Source organism: Anneissia japonica, unplaced genomic scaffold, assembly GCF_011630105.1.
Source record: "Anneissia japonica isolate Jap-2015-1 unplaced genomic scaffold, ASM1163010v1 scaffold2994_len2133135_cov197, whole genome shotgun sequence".
Lineage (NCBI taxonomy): Eukaryota > Metazoa > Echinodermata > Crinoidea > Comatulida > Comatulidae > Anneissia > Anneissia japonica.
The window spans coordinates 1,705,913-1,727,708 of record NW_022728550.1 but is presented as its reverse complement, the minus strand read 5'-3'; the positions used below and the strand labels follow the sequence as shown (position 1 = coordinate 1,727,708).

The 21,796-nt window shown below is 32.1% G+C and overlaps 1 protein-coding gene across 1 annotated transcript in view; it reads left to right on the top strand.

Annotated features, from left to right (window-relative positions):
* LOC117114288 (E3 ubiquitin-protein ligase MYLIP-B-like) overlaps window positions 1-20,779 on the top strand; it is a 65,698-nt gene extending 44,919 nt beyond the window's left edge. The window contains exons 6-8 of the mRNA XM_033257909.1: window positions 14,024-14,212; window positions 15,002-15,202; window positions 18,751-20,779. Of these exons, the coding sequence (XP_033113800.1) occupies window positions 14,024-14,212; window positions 15,002-15,202; window positions 18,751-19,008 (648 nt within the window). The 3' untranslated portion in view covers window positions 19,009-20,779. The remainder of the gene's footprint in view (window positions 1-14,023; window positions 14,213-15,001; window positions 15,203-18,750) is intronic.
* Window positions 20,780-21,796: the final 1,017 nt, after the last annotated feature.

The window sequence follows — 21,796 nt, the reverse complement described above, 5'->3', positions numbered from 1 at the left end:
TTATTTTTATTTTCCATGGAAAGATGATTGGATTTTTTTAAAAGGAGCAAATAGTAAATTTTTGCATGAGGCTCCAAAATTTGATCAGTGTTGGGGTGGGGGGAAATTAGCAATTAATTTTATTTGGCCTAAAATGGATTTAAACAAAGAAGAGGTTTTTTTCATTTGTTGTTTACATGTTGTCAGTGTGGAAGTTTCAAATCAAATCAACATTTATATATTTCTTTCACGTTATATAACGATTAAAAAATAATTATTAACAAATATTTAAGGTATTTATTTTGAGAGATGTCTGGAACATGAGTGTCTGGAACATTTTATTAACAAATATTTAAGGTATTTATTTTGAGAGATGTCTGGAACATGTGTGTCTCACACCCAAAATGTGAGACTTGTTTAGGTTTGTGAATTTATGATTATAATGGATGATTTACTGGTTTTAAATTTAAATTTCCTACAGTTCTCTGTATCATTAGAGAAGGTGTAGCAAGATTGGTAGGTTTCTTCTTTTTTTCCTTTTTTTTTTTTCAGAATAAACCTAACACTAATCTTGTACAAACAAATTCTACTGAATCACTCTTGATGTAATGACCAAAGTGCATTCTTTTGATATCACTAATTGGTTGGGTGCTTCAAGTTTATTTAATGTGTTGAAGCCCATCCATTATTACAATGATTCCTAGGCCTTGGGATCTTCTGTATATTGACAGGCAAGTAAATCAGTGGTTACGAGGCTATCCAAGTGTCTTATCGCATTTCCAAGTGTGCAGCGAGCATTACATTTAAAGGGCTATTACCTGATCAAGTTGATCAACAGAGATTCGGATGTTTTAAAGATGACATCATTTATTTTGTTTATATTTGTTGACCTGTCACTGGGGCTGCAAATGTTACAGTACATGACAAATAAATATGAAATGCCCATATTTAGATGTAATATGACATTATGCCCATATGTGGGCACATCACATAAATCTGTCACATAGGATTTGAAGATGTGGAGAGTTTGACCGTGGCGACAGTACCGCGCTAGGAGTGGAGGAGTTGTATGCCCTCCCTTACTTAAGGGTTGGCCCACACCCAGACTCCTCCACTCACAGAGCCAGTATTCTGCTGTAAAGGCTGGCATACATGCACGGTACTGTCTCTCATCAGCCTGTGTCGTTGCGGAATAGTACAAGACTTTAGAGCACAGTGAGCAAGTATTTACAAACCGAAAATGATAAAAATGGAGTAGAAACCAATTTAACAAGAACATTCATTCAAACCATTATACCGTACTTCGAATTGAAACACTTTATTACCAAAACACAAAAATGGTCTATAAACAACTAAAAACAACTGAGTTGTTGTACCCACATAAGACATTAATTTATTTACCCAGTGAGACACTGTATCTCTAGAAATAGATGTAGTTAAATAGAAAATGTTTTCAGGTCTCTTCTGCTGAGTAATTAAGCATCTTGGTAATTTCTTTAGAATGGACATGAATGCTATACAAATATTATTATTATTATTAGTAGTAGTAGTAGTAGGATTGCAAGGATATTCTATAAGTTTGTTTCCAAATTTAACAAAATCTGAAATTAAATACTGTAACCTTTTTACTCATTCATAATCGAGTCTAGTAGAGTAAGTTAAACAAATGGCATTAAGGAATGACATGGAAATGTTGAGGCCTAAGTCAAAAACATGTGTAATGCCTAAATATTGTCATGATGACATCACATCATGAACATATATAGGAACATCATGACTACCGTATATATGGGCATATAACATTTTTTTTGTCAAATAAAATGTGATAGCCTGGACAGAGCTTTATGCTTAAATATATGGCAGTCCATCAAACATCCACTGTATACATCAAATATATATATATATTTTTTTTTTAATAGATATTCTAGACTAGGTACAGTTACAAATGCACATGTACCTAGAATACTTTTCATGCTTCTACATTTCCAAAATTGGCAATCCAAATCTTCAGCTATTTCTTCCTTGTTTTGAATGTCTTCAATATTTACTGGTTCATCTTTCATACAAAAGCAAACTATATTTTAAATTTTGGAACATTATAAATAATTGATTATTATGAGTTATTTTTGTCATTGTTTTTGTCATTTTCATTATTATTATTTATTATCATAATAATATCATCATCATTGAGTATCAATCAGGTATTTTTTTATGTTTCTTTTCTTGCTAGTGCTCAATCTCATGCACACTTTAATCATTCTCTTTAATGTTCAATAGCTTCTGTACTCATTCTTCATTCCAACTGTCAAAGTACAGTACTCCCTGTTTAGACTAATCATCTCATGTAGCTATCTGGAATGACTAACAACCTCTGTAATTAATTGTGAAATGTTGTAACGAGAAATAAATAAATCGCTTAAGTAATTACTTTAGTGTATTGATTTTATAAAATTTTGTTGTAATATATTTTGAGAATCACCTCAGTCCTGTATGTCAAATCTTGACTGTTGAAAATTCAGAATGTGCTGTAATTTGTCAAAAAAAAGTATTTGAAAATAACCAGATGAAGCAATGGCCTCAATAATTTAACCTGGATTAAATGTACAGTATTAGCAGATGGAACTGGTATGCAAATTTACCTGATGAATACCATACTAAACTGTACGACATATAATTACTGTAGGATTTGAAACATGGTTATCATGTACTATGTGAAAACAGTACACAGTGAAAAATTAGGAATTTAACTCAGTCCTGTTTCAAATCAGCAAGTATTTTATTTTTATTGTTTTATAAGTTTTTCTTCATCTATACGTCATTTTTATCCCACCTTCACAGTTTGGAAGTTTTTGACTAATGTATTATAATTATTTTTAATGTTTTTGTAGTTCTTCCTAAATATTTATTCATTTATCCTTTATTTTTAACATTATTCTGGTATTTCACATCATCTACTATTTTAGAGTTTTTCGCCACCTCGGAGGTTCATATTCATGTCAAACATTGACAAAGGTTACATTAAACTCTATGAGAATATTATCTAGCTACAAAATACACATTGTGCTTTCGATATTATTCTATTCCTACAATACTCTATGTGGAGTCTTTCACTGTTTGAATTCTTAGTATGTGTCTGACCATGGTCTGACTATCTCTCCTTTTTTGATCCACTGCAGAAGACTACAGTATTGTCATAAATTTTCCATTTCCATACTCATAGTCTTTACCAACACGTTGCATTTGTATTTTTTTTAACTTTTCACCTACTCATTCTTGTTTTCTTAGATATGTTCACAGTTACTGTACACTGTGACATTCTTTCATAAAGTATGAAACAAAATTAGCTCTACTGAACAAACTAGTGAAAATGTTCTTTCAGTCACTTTTCTGGAGAAATAAATTTAATAAGGAATTCCTATAGTTTCCATAGGCACTGAGAAAACGAAAGAAATATTTTTGTATTTGAACAGTACTTGAGAAAGTGTGGGTTAAAAAATGTCTTGTAATTGTTTTTATAGATAGATTAACATGGCTTGTTGTACAAAAACAATTTTTTAAATAAAATACTTTTTATCATTTACCTCAAAGATCATTTTATTTCAATCTATTTTTTAGATTAATTTTACACATTAGTACTGTACCATATTTGTGTGGTGATTTTTGTTTTGTTTAATACTGTATGGTGTAATGCCAAAGGGTAAATCATTCTATCAGCTTTGTCATTAGAATGTGCAGAATAATGTAATGACGTTTATGGTTACCTTCTACACACAAGCTCTTGCAAGTTTATATTTGTAATTAAATTTTGTGCCATCCTCTTCGTAAATTGAAATGTTAATATCCCCAGAACAATTTGGTGATTGGTTCTAATGAAGCAATAAGACTATGTGAAGTTAACGTATAATATACTGGTAATTTCAGTTGTGAAGAACTTCTTTGAAGATCTCATATGTAGATTTATAATTTTGAGCAACATTCAACTTCTATGTTATTTATAAATGTTGTCAATCCTGAATTACATCACAACCTGTATGATTGGCTCTGATGCAATTGTGATGTCTTCATTTAGATCTCACAATATGCTTATCCCATCCAATGCTTAAATTTACGGATACTATACTGTTTGACCACCTCAGTACATTATGAAGGTGTCTGGCCCCATAATACCCCTTTCATGCACTAATTTTTTGATAATGCATGAAAAGCTAAAAAAATGATTTAGTAGATAGAAGAGTGACTTGTGCATACCATACATAATTATTGAATAAATCATAGAAAATTGTAGGAATTTAAAAACAATTTTTTTTAGTTGATGATGACATTTGCTCTCGAGCTCACTGCAGCACTCTTCCTCAGATGAAATAACTGAGTTATTTACTGAATTTTGTCATTTACTCAGTGTTGGATAAGAAATAAAATATGATATTACATTTAATTGGTGTATCATTCAGATTATATTTTAATGTTAAAGCAATTAAATTGCTGAAATTTGAGTGTGATTATGTACCATTATATTGTAATAGAATACATTTGCATGACCTTAGATTATTGATGCAACCTTTGTTAACCCAATCATTCAATTGAATCTAAAATTCAAGATACATGTACCGGTAGTGAAAAAATAAAATTAAACTGTACATCATGAATAATTATATAAAACTGCTTTTAAATGTCACAAGATTTTTTCCCTGTTTTTTTTAAATATTATTATTATTAATATATTGGGTCTTATTTCTACCATTGGCAATAGGCTTACTGTACCTTGGTATTAAATCTAAACTTCACACATTATTATGTCCCTTGTTATTTATTTAAAATAATTAAACTTTCTACTCCTGAATCTAAATATATATTATGTTAAATTATGATTAAATGAATATTTCTGTAGGAATATTGAATTACCTAAAATATAAGTATTTTCGTTACAAAAGATGTTTAAATTTGCTATGCCCATCGGCCATGACATTAATCACTCAGATTGGGATTACTGTCAACCTAAAAATGTCACCTTTAATTAATGCCATAAGTGTAAAGAAATTAGACCAATGTAGGATTTGTTATGTTAAACAAGGTGTTTAGAACCGGACTTTATTACAGTAATTGTGCTGTACTGCCTGTCAAATTGAGATATGTACTGTAGCCAAAATGGTTAGAACTCAAATGTGAAAATTGGGTTATCTTATATATTTTTTTATTAAAATAGGTCAATATTTTCTTTGTTTTCATTTTAGTCATTTGTGCTTATACATAACTGATTATTTATGGAGTATGTTTTCTCCAAATTTCTTTTTGAAGCATGCATATTTTATAAATTTTAAAATACATGTTGTATTATTTATTACAATGGTGGTGCAGAAGTAGTGCTTAGGTGAAATCATCTGTTTTGGTCATTTTAAGTTGTACTGAGACTTTTTAAAATGTAAATTGATAAAGCGCTCTGTGTTGGAAGACCGCTGCAAAAGCGCATTAAATCAAGATTAATAAAACATAACTTGCAATATTCCGATTACAAGAGAGAGCTTACTAGAGTTCACAAGAGCACCTAGAGACCATGAAGTTATGCACTATGCAACTCAGTAATTCATACAACAGGCCATAAAATTTCTGATAAACCACTACTAGTGTTTTTCAATCATTACAAATCGAAAATGTAGTCTTTAATAAAATTCATCATTTGAAACACAAATTGTTGATGATTATTCAATAGGCAATTTGGATTGTAAACCAGGATTGTAAAGTTAGGTGACAACAAATAACTAATAAGGAAGATTTTGAAAGCAAGATAGTGAAAGAAATGATTCTTAAATCTCTTTCAGGAAGAAAATTATGAAAGTTAGAAATGTTTTTCATTAGATTCCTGGCAAACACAACTCATTTTCCTGAAAGCAAATTTCCTTAATGTTTAGTAAGGCTTGCATAAAGTTTCCTCCCTTGACAGCTGCTTACTATACCTCATAAACAGCTTTTGATGATGTCATAATTTTTTGTGTATTAGATATTGCAGTTGTTTGGTTTATTGTAAACTAATCTAATAAGCTATGTTTTTTCTTGTATACTTCCCAGGAGTTTCACGTTTATCAAATTCATTTCCAAAAATTACCACTGATAGGTGTTGTAATTGCATTCAGCTGCCTTATATGTTCATCACAGATTCTTCGGCACAATCTGCAATGCATTATGGGAGGTGGTTGCATGCAATGCATTTATGGGAATCTCGCGCATCTGTTATGAAACTTGCAGATTTCAACTGAATCTGAAGCTTTAAACGCTTAACCCCCTAAAATATCACACCTACCCTTGTACAAAATCAAAAGCATTTACCAATGGAAGGCATCATATAGGTGGGTACTCTGATTTTGGCCCAAACGCTAAAGAAAGAGAGAAGGGCACTCCGGCCTGCTTCAGGTTTCGAACCTTTACCTTTATTACTCTGATTAAACTCGCAGCTTGTGATAGTAGGGATATATTCCATACTGTACGTATGTGCCACAATTATAATGCCAGTTCCGTACGTGCTAAATGTCAATATGTCTTCTAATTGGAAAAGCAGGTTATTACTTGCTTTAATATACATCCATGTCAGATATTAAAATTTATGGCCATGATATTATATATTGCATGCCCACATTTAACTACCCGGACACATACAGCGATCAAGGTTTACCTACCTACCATCATCCATGCCTGAAAAGAAATAATTTTTTTCAAATTTGAATGTCAATAATACTGACCTTGAATTTCTATAGGTCTATAATTGCCTTAATATAATTATCATAACATACCATATAAATTATAACAACATGCCAAATTCACGGAGGCATAAAATAGTATGCTTCCATAGACATAGTTTATTACAAATTCATCTTGCAATTGAACTCCCTTCACTTTTGAAAATACTACAGTTTGTATAAATTTACGTTCGTGTTTTTTCATGTGTTAATAAATGCTTGCCATACACACCATATAGATAGTTCTAACAGGACCTGTTGTTGTGTTGTTTCATGTTATTTTACTAGAGGGTATAGTGAAATGGAGATGTATGTTTTTTTGGTTAGGATGCTGTGTCCTATGTTCTGATTCTGTGAGCATACTTTTCATGCTTTATGAATTTGTTCCTTAGACTTAGATAATAAAGCATCCTTCCATTCTGTAATTCGTGAGTGCATTTACTATTTGGATGTGAAAGAAGTGATATAAAGTTAATGGAGAAAAAAAATTCTATGTTGATAGAAGATGAAAAGATGTAGTGGACCTTTTTCCAGTCCAACCCCTTGATTGTTTCTAAGGTCTTGCAAAATAACAGAAACATGGGTGTGCAATCAAGTGGAATATAAGGTAAATCTGTTCGTGGGACATTCAGGTATCACTAACCCCGGCTATTGAAAAACATTTTCTGATTGGTCAGTTAAGTTTGACTGACATAAAGTCCAGTAGAACTTAGATTAATAGAGGGCGCTATACTGACCAGTGGCAAAATGGCAGCCGAATGTAATTTTACAAAACCATTCTTCATCATGTACAGTTCAGTGGCAGATTCAAGGGGGCCCTGAAGTACCCAAAATCTGTGAAAGTCCCTCCTTCAGCCCTCCTTCCTCCCCCCTCCCCTCTATTTTAAATTCATGGATCAGCCACTGCAGTATCTTTTGTTAGAAGGTACAATACCTGCTGGTTAGTTTGATTTATTGCATTGTAAATTGTGTAATTACTATATACCACTCATGGTGGCTTTTGTGATGAAATAAAATTAAAATGAACATATATATATATATATATATATATATATATAGACCTATAAATAGACCAAGGCTACATTGGTACTTACACCATGTAACACTTCTTAATATAATATGATCATTTTCCATCTCAATTGAAACAGAGTAAGCTACTTTTACTTCGATAGGTGAATTATTCATGTGACTACAAGTACAGAAACTGCACTCTTTGAGGAAAATCAAATACGCTGCATTTATTAGAAGATGAATTAAGGTTCTTTGAAAGTCTTTGAATTGCATTGCGAGAATCCAATATGCCCTGAGGTGCCCTGGAATTCTAAATTGCAGAGCATATTAATATCTAGGCTGAAGCTTCACACATACGCTCTTAGCAAAAGTAGGGACTTAAGCTAGTCACCAGATGTGGAGATCAACTTAAGGGTAGGCTACCTGTGTACATTATAAAGTCTTGTAAAACCCATAAAAAATATCGCAACACATTTAATTTCTCATTTAAAAGGATAATTAAATAAGTTGTCACCTTCCTGCGAGATAGAAATTGAAACAGTGTTTGTTGATTTACTGACTTTTACTGTTAAAATTCTTAAATTGATTACCAACCAATTTAGAGTTTATAGTATAAATTCAAGGAGTATTTGAATGGTATTTCATTACTTAATTGATGAGAAAATTAATTTCTCCCATTCTAATTTTAAATGAAATCTATAGCACCTGAAGATAAGGCAGAGTACCTGTTATTGCATTTCAAATGTTGAATTTTTTAGTTGAAATCGTTGAGCTTTACACAGTTTAGTTCTGATAACAATATAGCCCATGTTTTTCATCTGTTAATCTCTGACTCAAGCAAATTGAAGACATAGGATCAGTAATGAATTACAATCTTGATTTGCTTACAATATTACTGTATATTAGCCAATCTAATATTTGAAGAATTTATTAGATTAGCTGACTGTACCTTAAGCTAATGGTAACAGGTCAATCAGGTCAAATACGATGAGGATGTTGTAAAAAAAAAACCTGACCCTAAGGCATGGTCATTAATACTAATGATGGGGGTCAATGACCATGATGATGGCTATGCTGGTGGTGATGGTGATAATAATAATGTCAATCATGCTGATGAGTTGGTGGCAATTATGATGGTACAAGAAAAAATATTAATATCAGTAATGTATAATGCTGTCTGTATTCTTCTCCTAATATCATTACTGAATCAAACACCTATGTCACACATACTCAGATCCCTGAGGAAGGTAAATTCCGTAATGTTGCAGTTAATATTCATCATTTTAGCGTCCAAAGCTTCCAATACTTACTGTACACTCAGCTTAGTGACAAGTCTGAGGAGAGACAGTAATCAATATGAATTTGTGTAGTATTTTCTATTTCCATCAAAATATTTTCAAATTAGAATTATGTAAGGAAACAAAAATGTTTTTTTAGTCCTTGTATCAAGGAGGAAATCATAGGTACAATACTGTCAAGAGGTTGTTGCCCCCAAATGAAAAAACAAATAATATGATGTTTGGTGATTAGGGGTCCCAAGTAGGAAGGAATCACTTCCGGGAGATGTGGTTAACATGTTGGCTGCCAGCGACGGATATACTCGTTCCACAGGGTGTTGCTGAGAGTGCCAGGGACGAATATACTAGTCAAGATCAGGGTGACATTCTAGCATCTATTACTTCCTTGTTATACATTGCAGAACCACAGACTCAACAGCTGGTAGTTCGGGGAAGATACACCTACATACAAACATACAAATGACGTTTGGATGTTTGTTGTGTCAAGTTACCAGTCGTACACTCGAGCAGCACAAGTAATGGTGCCCTTTGAATATATACCAACCCATGCAAAAGGCGGATGATATAACTCGCACTTGACATAGTCAATAAAAAGTGCTATTACAGTGCCGTAGATGAGTTTATTCATCCCCTAATATTTTCACGCCAATTTCTTAGACACATCATTTTGATCATATGAATAGGTAACATTTCAAAAAATTATATTTGTACACGTAAACTTGTTTTGGCACGCAGGAAGGAATCATAAAAAGGTCAGGCAGTCAACGTGTTAAATGAGTTTTCTTAACACGTCTAATTTCATTTTTACTTCACATAGTGATACCCATCAGCAATGAATTCCATGAGATAGTTGATAATAAAGCAGTGAAAACTATGCAAAGATTATGAATTTGCGGGAGATACTGTAAGTTACTGTCCGGGAGATTCTTGCTTGCTTGCGGGAGTGTAGGAGGCTGTCCCGATTTCGGAGAGACTCCCGTGAGACTAGGGACCCCCGAGGGAGGATGGCAGATTTTACAAGTAACAAGAAGTTTTAAAAGAGTTATTTTCTGTGTCAATATGTGTGTATGTTTATATTAATTTTTTTTTTTGTACTGAACATGAAATAAAAAGGAAATGCTTTACAGGAAAGTGGATTATGATATCTATATCAATTACCATTCCATTTCTCTTGGCAGTAAGTTGTTTAGTGTCCTCTTAAATGTACAGTAAGTATGAATAATATTAGCCAAAATTAACAAAACGAAATAGAATGAAATTAAATATCCCTGTTAAACCGGAAGTATGGGTATTAACATGAATTATAGGCAAGCCATATTTAAGTAGATATTCAAAGTGAAATGAAATGTTTCATTTGATTGGGAAGGAGATGATAGGGTTATTGCAGTTGCAATTGAGATTATTTGTGACTTTTTTAATCGCCCAAGTTTTTCATTTGCACTTGGCTAAAGACCAGGGTTTTTAAGTTCCGCATAGGCCTATATATTATCACAGGCAAAACTTTGAAATAAAGTGATATATATTCAAGAGGGCAATGTGATGATGCATTTACTGCAGGTTACTCTGAACTTTATGTAGGAACTGAGATGGTGAGAGGGTTCAGGGGCAGAGACCTGGAAGCTCCAACAATTTTGGCTAATTTAGAGTCTCACAAATTATAAGTTTATGTGATTTTTGTTTTTAGAATGAAATAGTCATTTACTTCAATATAAAGCAAAAAGACACGAGAAGTCATCCAGAACCATTCCCAGAAATCATGGTTTATTTATTATTGTATTATTTATTCTTTCTTTTGACTAGATAACACTTTCAGTACACAGTAATTCTTTTCAAATTTGTCCAGTTTTCTTAACAAAATTAACAAAAGTAAAATATTATCCAAAATTCAGAAAGTTTAATGCGGTCCACAGCTAAGGTGGAGATTTTCAAAGTTATTTGCTAACTTAAATTGGCAAAATAAATTTGGAAAATTTGTGCCCTCAGAAGCTAATACTGTTACTGTTTTTAAAAAATGGCTCATTAGTGCTTGGAACACTAGTTAAATGCTTAATACGGTAAAACCTTTATTCTTTTTATTAGTTTTTATTGATTGAAAATAGTTAAAAGAAAAAACCTGTTCCAAAATTTGGAACTTTTCTTTCTCATACCCACACGATCACAAGTAACACGTGTAAGCACACATAGATCCAGGGATTGATTTATGACAGACGGAACTCATCAGTGTGTGCCTTTCCCGAAGAAAATAAGATTAGATCTGCACTTGTGGCCTACTTACTGTATACCGTATCTCTATTTAAGCTACGAGACAAGTCAATTCAGATATTGCTTGGTGGTAAAGATATGAAATAATTTGGATCTGATATCCCACAACATACACATAGGTACATTTATTAATCAAATCCCCAAGCTAACAGAAATCACAAGTTAAGATTACCGTCTAGACACAATTGCCTGTAAGAACACAGCCATCAAAATGAAACTGATTTTCTATGTCTTAGTTGTTAGGTTACAAAAGCCTTGGGAAGAGATATTCGGTTCCATTTTACGCAACAGTCATTTAAGAAAGGCAATTCCACAAATCATTATTCTCTAAAATTATCTTTCATACTACAGTGCAGCCAATTTATAAAGATGGAATGGTTAACTTAACGCTAGTCTCACTACTGTATGTAGTGCACCTTGTTAAATTGGGTGTCTCCAATTAATCCTCGCGAAATGCCACATAAATGTTACGCAAACCGGTTCTACAGTATGTAGTAGACACTATATATCATTCCAACTGGATAAATAAACTTCAACCTTAAAAATATGAATTGTATTTCTTTCAATGCATTCAGATATATCACATTTTACAGTAGGATGAATTTATGAAAGTTGTTTATAATTAATGATGCAAAGATGGAACATGCAACATTTTCCTATCCTCTTAGGGTAATTGTTTAAAACGAAGTACTGTATGTATTATTCATCGATTGCAATGCCTTCTGGAGTATTACATGTCCATTAATTTTAAATGTAAATGACTTTGTGTGTTTTTTTTTATACCATTATTCATATTTTGTTATTTTAATAACATTGTGATCTTTAAATGTGCAAATCAACCAATACATATGATGAATTTTATTGAACATTTTTTAGCTCAATATAAACCTACCCTTACTATAGTGCAAGGAAATTCTAGAGTACTGTATCTGATTCTGGAAAGGTAATAATTATTTTTAATAATGCAATACGGAGATGAAATCTGTTATCTGGTAAGGCCATCCCATTCTTAATTTAATATTTTATCTAAACAGATAAATCCTAATTAAAAATTGCAATATTAAGAAAAATCTACAAAACTTGCACTCAAAAGTAAGACACTCCTGCTTAGGAGCCATCTTTTTTTGTGGCATTTAACAATACAAAACTCAATTAAAATAATAAATTTTTTCACTCTTTATATTTTAGCTCAAAAGGTGGAAGAAACCCACATGCGTATTTGTACAAAGTCAAATATTTTGTGGGTTGTTCAAGTTTTTAAACCAATGGTAGCTTCATCTGTGTATAATATAATGCCACTTTTGTTATTATTAAAGGAAAAGTTAGATTTTGAGTTATGGTTCCTGCAATATGAAACTACATTACCATCTGAAAGTGAAAGTATGAGAAGTATTGGTGGACGCCGTCTAAACTGTCTGTAACATGTTAATATAGACAAAGCAACATATGCACTTGTGTCTTCATTTTCCGGGTCTGAAGTGCATTCATTCAATCAAGCGCTCCTGATCTCTGGAATAAACTTCCCCTGGATGTTTGAACTGCTCCATCAGTCAGTTCCTTCAAGTCCTGTCTAAAGACATTCCTCTGTGACCAAAATTTTGATTAGTTTTTCTTTTGTCTTTTTCTTTTGACTTATTTCTGGCAATTACAGTAGCTTTGAAAATTCTTCCCTTTTCACTTTTCTCTATAATTTTATTTAAAGTGCATAGAGGCTCTATACAAGCACAATTAATAATAATAATTATAATAATCAATATAACTAATATTATATAAATTGGTTTATTAATCGATAAAGCGTTTCTACTAACTAATGTACTGCAATACAGTATAACAGATTGAGCACTTGGTGATACACCATCGACCGAACCACACACTCATCCAGATTATAAGTGATGCCGAGCACCACCATAAAATAAAATAAAATATTATGTGTGATGATTACCTACAATCCTGCACACATTATTCAGATGCATATCGCCAAAGAGCCGTTTGTATATACATGTAATGGAGACGTGTAAAGTGTTTTCTTAAAGTAGAAATTAAAAATGTTTTTTCGATGCTGACTGATTTTACATTCTAGCACCATGTGTACTAATAAAAACAAATACATTAACACAATGAAGGTATTACTTGTTTCACTTCTTGGTTTCCATACTCTAATTATAACCAATTAACTTTATGAAAACATTTGTGTTGAGAATGAAAGTTTAATTATCTTTCATTTAACATTGTAATCTAATCTACAAGATTCCATTATTTTTTAGTGTTGTATGACTGTTACGTTTGTTTGTTTCTGTCTTGTCTTGTTTGATCTTAATTCAATTTCCTTGTTCATTTACCGTACATTATACTTAATAGTAATACACTTGGTGTTATGTTTTAATTATTTATTTCAACATTTACTTGTTAATACTTACTGACATAAAATTCATAGACAATGAGCAGCAGTTGTACTTGAGTAAAGAGGTATATTGTCAATATCCCACACTTGGTACAGTATTATGTTTAGTTATTTACTTTAATCTTAGAATTTAGGTAGTTATTTGCTTAAATTTCTTTTTTTTTTCCTCAAGCACTATTATCAACAGGGTTTCTTTTTTTTCTCTCTCTTTTTTTGTTTATTATAATTTTTAAATTTCTTATTAAGATACTTTTTGTGATATTATCACTATTGACACAAATAACTTGAAAGCACAATTAATTTTGTTAAAGCACAAAAATTTGTTTTTGATTTTTTTCTTGCAGTGTGATACTGTGGAGAGGGTGGTCCGGCAGCAGCATTCACACATTGGATTTGGATCGTTGCTAGTCTTAGTCAAACCAGACACTCGGTGTGGCAAAATCTTCCGTTTTGATGTGTCACGGACCAGACGTCAGGTGCATGATTCAGCGTGGCGGTTACTGCACCCTGGGGACGGACAAGATGTTCCGCAGGTCTGTCTCTTGATTTTCAATCTTGAAGAAATTGAACGAGTTCCTAGTAGATAACCACGACCAGATGTATCTCCTCTGTGGAGAGTATCTGTTATTTTAAGATTTCTGTAACTACTTTAATCATTATGAAATCTGGCTTCAACACTCCCTACTTCTTTTGTTTTATATTACTGAACTTCGATTCATTTCTGGGCTAGCTCTGATTTTTTCCTGGTTTTATTGAAATTCAAATGAGTTGGAATATCAATCAACCTCTATAATTGTAATAATTTTATTTGATTTTATCGTGTTAATCCAGGTCAGTTGTAAGAAGTTCAATTAAGAAATCTTATATTTTTGCAAATACTTGCGCTAACACTGCGTTAATCATGCAGTGTGAACATGTTGTTAGATACGCCATGGATTGAAGTGCCTCTAATGTTAGTTACGCCATGTCTCTGAAGTAGAGAAGCGGTTTGGGTGAAAGCAGAAATAGCTTGGGTTCCCAACCTCAAGGTCGGGATTTCAAATTCTTGGCTGAGCATTTCGTTTGTGTTTTTGGGCAAGACACTTTATCTAAATTGCTTTAGTCTACCCAGCTGCAAATTGCTGGAAGTAACGTGCAGTAATCCAGCGTCCAACCCAGGGGGAGCATCACGATCTCATCCACTTCACACTACTTGAAACTAGGGTTAAGCTCCAGTCCATATGAGCCCTGTGGCTCGGCAAGGATTTGCTTTTATCTCTCAAGTCCGAATATAGCCGTATCAGCAATCAGACAAATTATTTTATTTTGTTTACTTCTAATAGATTGCAGAACCAGCAGAATCGATTGAGGTGGACTCGCACTTCACGAGTGGAACTATGAGGAGTACTCACTCTCAGGAGATCATGTTGAGCCGGCAACCATCACGCAGAAATGGTGTTCATATACAGACGCTGAAAAGCCATCATGAGGTCAAAGGTGACTCGAGTGATGACTCTACCCCAGAGAATACACTCAAATCTAAGGTGTGTTAGAGAAAGTTCAACTATTTTTATTTGTATTATTTTTGTTATTAAATGGGGTTATTTGTTATTGTTATTTTTTTTTTTTTTTTATTCTCTGAAGAATTTCATCATCTTCATTGATATTTTTATGAAGAAAGGTTGACTAATTTTCAGCTTACCTCTAATCACCGAACCATTAAAAATGACCTTTTTGACCTCAAGGCATATGATGATCAAGCCTACCAAAAAGCATAGAGGAAAACTGTCAGTCTTAAACATTCCTTCATCAACAAAAAGAACATGTAATTTAAAAGTTTGAATTACAACATTGCTTATGAAATGAAACCACCCTAAAAGCTTTGTGCTATTATTTTATTAACAAGATTCACAAGACTAAGGAGGTATCCCTCCTTGACAAGACATGCCAATAATTTTCAGAATTCCCTTTAATGCAGTACTTGTAATTTATAGGATGCCAATGCGTTTTACTTTTACTAAAGTTGTAATTCTATATAGTTAATGCTCTTGTGCTTCTTTTTATATGTATTACTGTACTCAGTTTCACCATGGTTTCACTGACCCTGGTAAATCTAGTGCCAGGAGAAAATTTTACAAAGATTTATGATTACTGACAGTTTTTCACAGTCCAGCTACACTAGCTTAGATTGGACTGTGTTCTTATGGGAAATGAATAAAAAAAGCACTTAACGTTCACTGTAATTTTAACAACTCAATCCTATCACATTATGGTATACCGTAGGTTTTGTTTTGTATTACATTTTAGTGTGTCCTCAATTTTGATTTTTTTTTTTTCTTTCTTTTATTATATTTAATCTTTGGGGAAATACATATCTTCAAATAAAGCCCAGTGTGTATTTTTATTTGCAATTTGATAATATCATAAAATAGACAAGGATTTGTAAAAAATATTCTGTACCATTCTTACCAAGTAAGTAGTCCAAGTGTGAGTTTCTACTCAAAACAAAACAAATTTCAAACACAAATAGCCACAAGTTTTTAGTTGCACTCCAAAAACATGGTTTCTGGTCTATGGAGTCTGTCATTTTTCTATTATTTTTAATGGTTTTCCTGATTACAATTTTTTTTTCTGGCCCCATTTAAACTGACAAAAGACAATAACATAACAAATTATTCATATACTCTTTGCCAGTAATACCATCACTTTTGTATCTTATTACAGTACAATATTTATCGGTTATATAAATAGTCATAATGTTTTATTAGAGTATTTCTATAGTTTGACCTTCTCTAGTCAACTCTATTTATATTTACACATAACTATGCCTAGTATTATCTATGTAACATCATGTTTATAGTCTCTGCTTCCTTTTAATTAATCTAATTAGTTATCTTTCGCATTTCTTAATTGGAAATGGACAAACGATGCAAGCTTAAGTAATCACAAATGAAGCATAAAAATTTTAACATAAAGCATTTTTAGATTCTGTTGATTTGCGGGTAATGTATACAAGGCCGTATCGCATTCTATGACCATGTGATGTAAATTTTGAAATATTGGCGATCTGGTGAGAATAACACAGATTGCCCATACATCATTCTGTATTGAAGTATTGAAAAAGTAAAATAACGGATAGATTTTGTGGAAATGGTTGGTTTATAACATGAGAAAAACCATTATGTATATTTACCTGTTGGATAGAAATATAAATCATTCATAATGTTACAATTATACTACAGTAATCACAGTAAAAAATCATACAAAACTTTAGGTTTACTTCCTAATATTAATTAATTTAGATATGTTAATAATATTTACAGATTTAAAGTTGAGGGTGACAGTGGATAAGTTGAGCAGTGGATAATCATTAGTAAAGAGTAACAATACAGTAGATACGTTAAGTGGGACAGTGGATTAGATTGGGAATACCAATAATGTGCTAACCGAAGCAGTGGATGAGCTGTGCGATGCAGTGAATGAGTATGAGCAAAGTGGACACCCATGAGCAAGGTATTGGTTGAGCAAGAGCAAAGGCAGTAGATAAGCATGAGCATGGCAGTGGTTGAGTATGAGCAAGGCAGTGAGTAGTGGATAAGCATGAGCAAGGTATTGGTTGAGCATGAGCAATTCAGTGGTTGAGCAAGAGCAAGGCAGTAGATAAGCATGAGCAAGGTAGTAGATAAGCATGAGCAAGGCAGAAGGCAGTTGATGTTCTGAACAAGGTACTGGGCAAGATGAACAAAGCATTAAGGTGTGCTGAGCAAGACAATTCACCACCTTAACATATCAGTAGATGTACAGGGTAGTTCAACTAAGCAAGTTGGTGGATGAGGTGAGCAAGGCAAGTGGCAGGTGATGAATGCTCTGAATGAGGCAGTGAATAAGCTGAACAAGGCTTTGTATGGGCCGAGCTAGACAATTTGTCAGATGAGCGAATCAGTAGACATGCAGAGTGAGCCAGTAGATCAACTGAGCAAGTTGGTAGATGAGCCGGAGCAAGGCAAGTGGCAGTTGATGAATGCTGTGAATGAGGCAGTGGATATAAGCAGTTGATGTGCTAAGCAAGACAGTTTATCAATTGAGCGAATCAGTAGATGTACAGGGTGAGGCAATAGATCAAAGTAACAAGTCAGTAGATGAGGTGGACATAGCAGCTGCAGATTCAATGTCTTTGAGGTTAATATTCAAGACACCGTTCAACATTCATGTTGAATTATGCTCGTAACATTTTTGGATCATGGATCAAAACCAAATCGTTTACGTACGACATAACTTCCCAAGGGTCATATCCTTCACACATGTCAAAGGTGTGGGATCTCGGAGAGTAACCATGTGCAGATGTAAAACTACTCGGTTTTATAATTGATCATGTGATAACTGTCAGTATTAATAGCCTTTAAATCATTAATTTATATGTATGTGTGTAGGATGACAGTACCAGAAAAAAAAATTTATATTTTGCTGTTACTTCAGTGTTTTTTATAACACCTGTAATAACTCCTCTAAAAGTTATGTCTAGTGTTTGTCTAGGATTAACATAAAAACGCATGATCTAATCTGGTATAAGCCAACACTTGTCGTGTTACATCAACAATTTTATATCATTAATACCAGCGAAATTATCAAAACATTAAGTATTCCTACCGTAATTTTTGTTATTTTAATTTAATACATACTGCCACACAAAAAAAAAACATCTAAAATTGAAATAACATTTTGAAATGCACTTTTCAAAGAATCGCATAAGCTACTATAAATCACAGATTTTTTTCATCAGTTTTAAGGATTTCTTGATGTTTTAATTGGGAGTTAGATTTGCTGCCAGAAATGTTAATGATAAAGATAATGAATGGTATTATTTAAATAAGTATATATTAATTGGTTATTAGATTTTAAGTTGAAAAGCTAATAACTTGAAATTAAAATATACAAATTTGACTAATTTTTTTATTTTTAAGTTTATTAAGTTTATGTGGTATATCTATGAAAATATAGGAAGTAGCAATTTCACACAAACTTTGTATAATAATTTGCTAAATATGCAGAAAAACATATTAACTAACATATTTTCCTGTTCTTCTGCTTGAAGGCATGCAAACGAGACAGCTCACATGGAAAACAGGATGGGCCATCAACCGATGCAAATATCATCGCCACGCTACAAGAAAAAATCAACCAGATACACGAGGCCAGACTTTGCCAAGTCTGCCTAGACCAAAATTTCAACACCGTTTTTTGTCCCTGTGGTCACATGACCTGCTGCGACACGTGTGCTCAAGAGTGTCAGAAGTGCCCGATGTGCCGAGCCGAAGTTGCCTACGTCCAACGGGTCTTTGTAACATCTTAGTAGCGAATGTTGCTTCATAAATTTTTAAATGATCTACAGATTTAGACCTGCCTTCTGAGCGTTTTGTCTATTAGATGATATAATTTTTGAATAATATGCATAAAACATATCATATATGTATATTTATGCTCATGATAAATTTTAATCATGATTATCTTTGTATGCATTGTATATGGATAAATGACATGCAGTATATTGAATAGCATATACAGTATATGTAATATAATAGCATATATGGACACCTGCATTTGTGTATGTATAAACAAACTTATTAGGCCTATGTAAATTATCTATATTGTATATAAAAAAAAATTCGTTTTTTTTATGTGTGACATTTGTCATCTGTTTATTGCTATCTAATTTCCGTTCTCAAATATAATTTAATCCCAAAACAATACAGATATTAATATTTTTGTGTATTTTTGTCATTTTTTTTTTAGAATAATGCAGTTCAAAGACAGTAAGTTTAAAGGTCAATTTAAAGTTAAAGCGGTTGTGATGTCATAACTGCCGTTACTTCATAGAATTATTATTAGCACACTAAAGTAAGTTTCCAAAGCAACCATCTTAAAGCTTATGTAATACAGGATCACTGAACTTGGCCCTTCTGATGTTATCTGATTGTAAGACCACATCGTACTTAAAATGCTTAAGCCATCACCTTGTTGAAATTCGTTAATATTATTTAATTATTATTATTATTGTGGGTAATAATGAGAAAATATAAGAGATGCACTCCTAATCTTAGAGAAAAAGGGAAAAAAAATTTGTACCTTAATAAATAAAATGAAAATTTATGGTGATTGCACAATATATTTTGAGCAATTTATACAAGCATTGTTTAATTATGTATCACTCGGTATCAGACTAAATAGTGTATATAGTTTTTTGTGTATACTGCCCCCTTGGGGGCTGTAGACACTTTGTCATCTCACTTGTAAGTTGGGAAATTAAATCAGGTTTGAGAGTTCAAAGTTCAAAGAGAAGAATAATGTGATACCATTACATCATAAGTTTAAAGAGATAAATTTACAGGCTCCCAAACACAAATCAAGTCTCCACGTAGAAAGTACTGAAAAAAATAAAAAACTCAAGCAGCAGATACATGCTCCAACTGGGAGTTTATTTATTAATTTTTTTTTATCTTTTGTTAAATTTGTTGTTTTATTCATCAGCAAACCTATTTAATCACTATATTATTACCATGTTAGGTTAATACTGTAATTGATTTGAGTGTCTAAGATAAACACTGAAATACCATTTGCGCCCTGATTATGAACTAATATGCCTACACCAAATACACCATAAACAATGGCTCTGCTACTTCTAAAAAAAAAAAAAAGCTCTTATTGATAAATGTTGGTGAGTATAACACGTAAAGAAAGAAAGCATTTTTTATTCATTTTTAAAATGATTACATTTTCTGTTCTCTTTGAAAGGAACTCAAAAAACAAATAAAGGTTAATAATAATTGTTTTAATTCCAAGGAACGATTTGCGTTTTCATGACAGCTTGAATTAAACATGATGTAGGTTACTTGCGAAGATAAGTCTGTATATAAAGAAGGATTTGACGTCAAGTCGTGAGTTGAGAAGTTCAGTGCGTCATCAGTGTAGGTGGTATTGATTGACGCGGACGGTTCACCTGTGTCATGTGATCCACCCACCTGTATCATGTGATCAAAGAAAAATGAGATAATTTACATAATTATTTCCTGTATTGTATTAAAACAGAATGCACAGTCTTAAACATCAGAAATGAAAATAAAGTGTATTAAATCTGTAAGAAATTTTCAATAAGTTATAGACAGAATATATGAATGTATAATCAAGAAACAAGTTAATATAGTATTAAAAATGTTATGGCTTATTAAAACTTCATTATTCAGTATACAGCTACAGTATTAATAAAGACCAGCATTAAGAAATGGAGGACACTACACAAACTACATGTGATATGGGAAAAAATATTTGCTGCATCTTCTTGAATCTGAGTGCCTCACCTTAACAACTATATATAATGTAATAAATTAAAGTATAGTACAAAAATATTATTTGATAAATAATAAAAATTCAGGAAATTCTATCTTTATATTTTTGTTAATAGACGTTTTTCACCTATCTGGAATAATCTAATAATTTTCCAAAAATTATATATAATTTATGATGCATCCTGGGACAAAATGATTATAAGTTCTATGAGAAAATGTTTTATTCTTATTTGTTCTGTTATCTCTTAAAAACACTTGCAAATATGTACAAAAACAAGTATGGTACAATATAATTGAATGCATGATGTGTCGGCCTTATATAGAATATAATGCTGAAGCTTGTACATGCTTCACAAAGGCCATTAAAATGCCCAGCATTCTTGCATTTAAAATTTACTATAAGTGAGTCAACTCATGATGAATTAATTTATACAGATTAATTATTTCATGCATAATTGTTATGTAGTTTAAATTCTCATCGAACTAAATGTCACATAGACGGTTTGAATTTCTACGGTTCCTTAAGGACAATCTCCTGAGAAAGTTAAGCAAACATATTTCTATGACCAAATGAAGCAATATTGATGGCCAAATTAATAAATGATAATATTGATTCAATTGATTTAAAAATTGATATTGATTCATTTAATATCAATTAAAATTGATATTACTGTACAAATTGATACTGATTTAAAATTATTAATAAAAATTATCTTGATTAAAATTATATTTTTTTTAAATTATATTGATTCAAAATTATCAATATATTAAATTGTTGATATTGAATTTAATAATTGA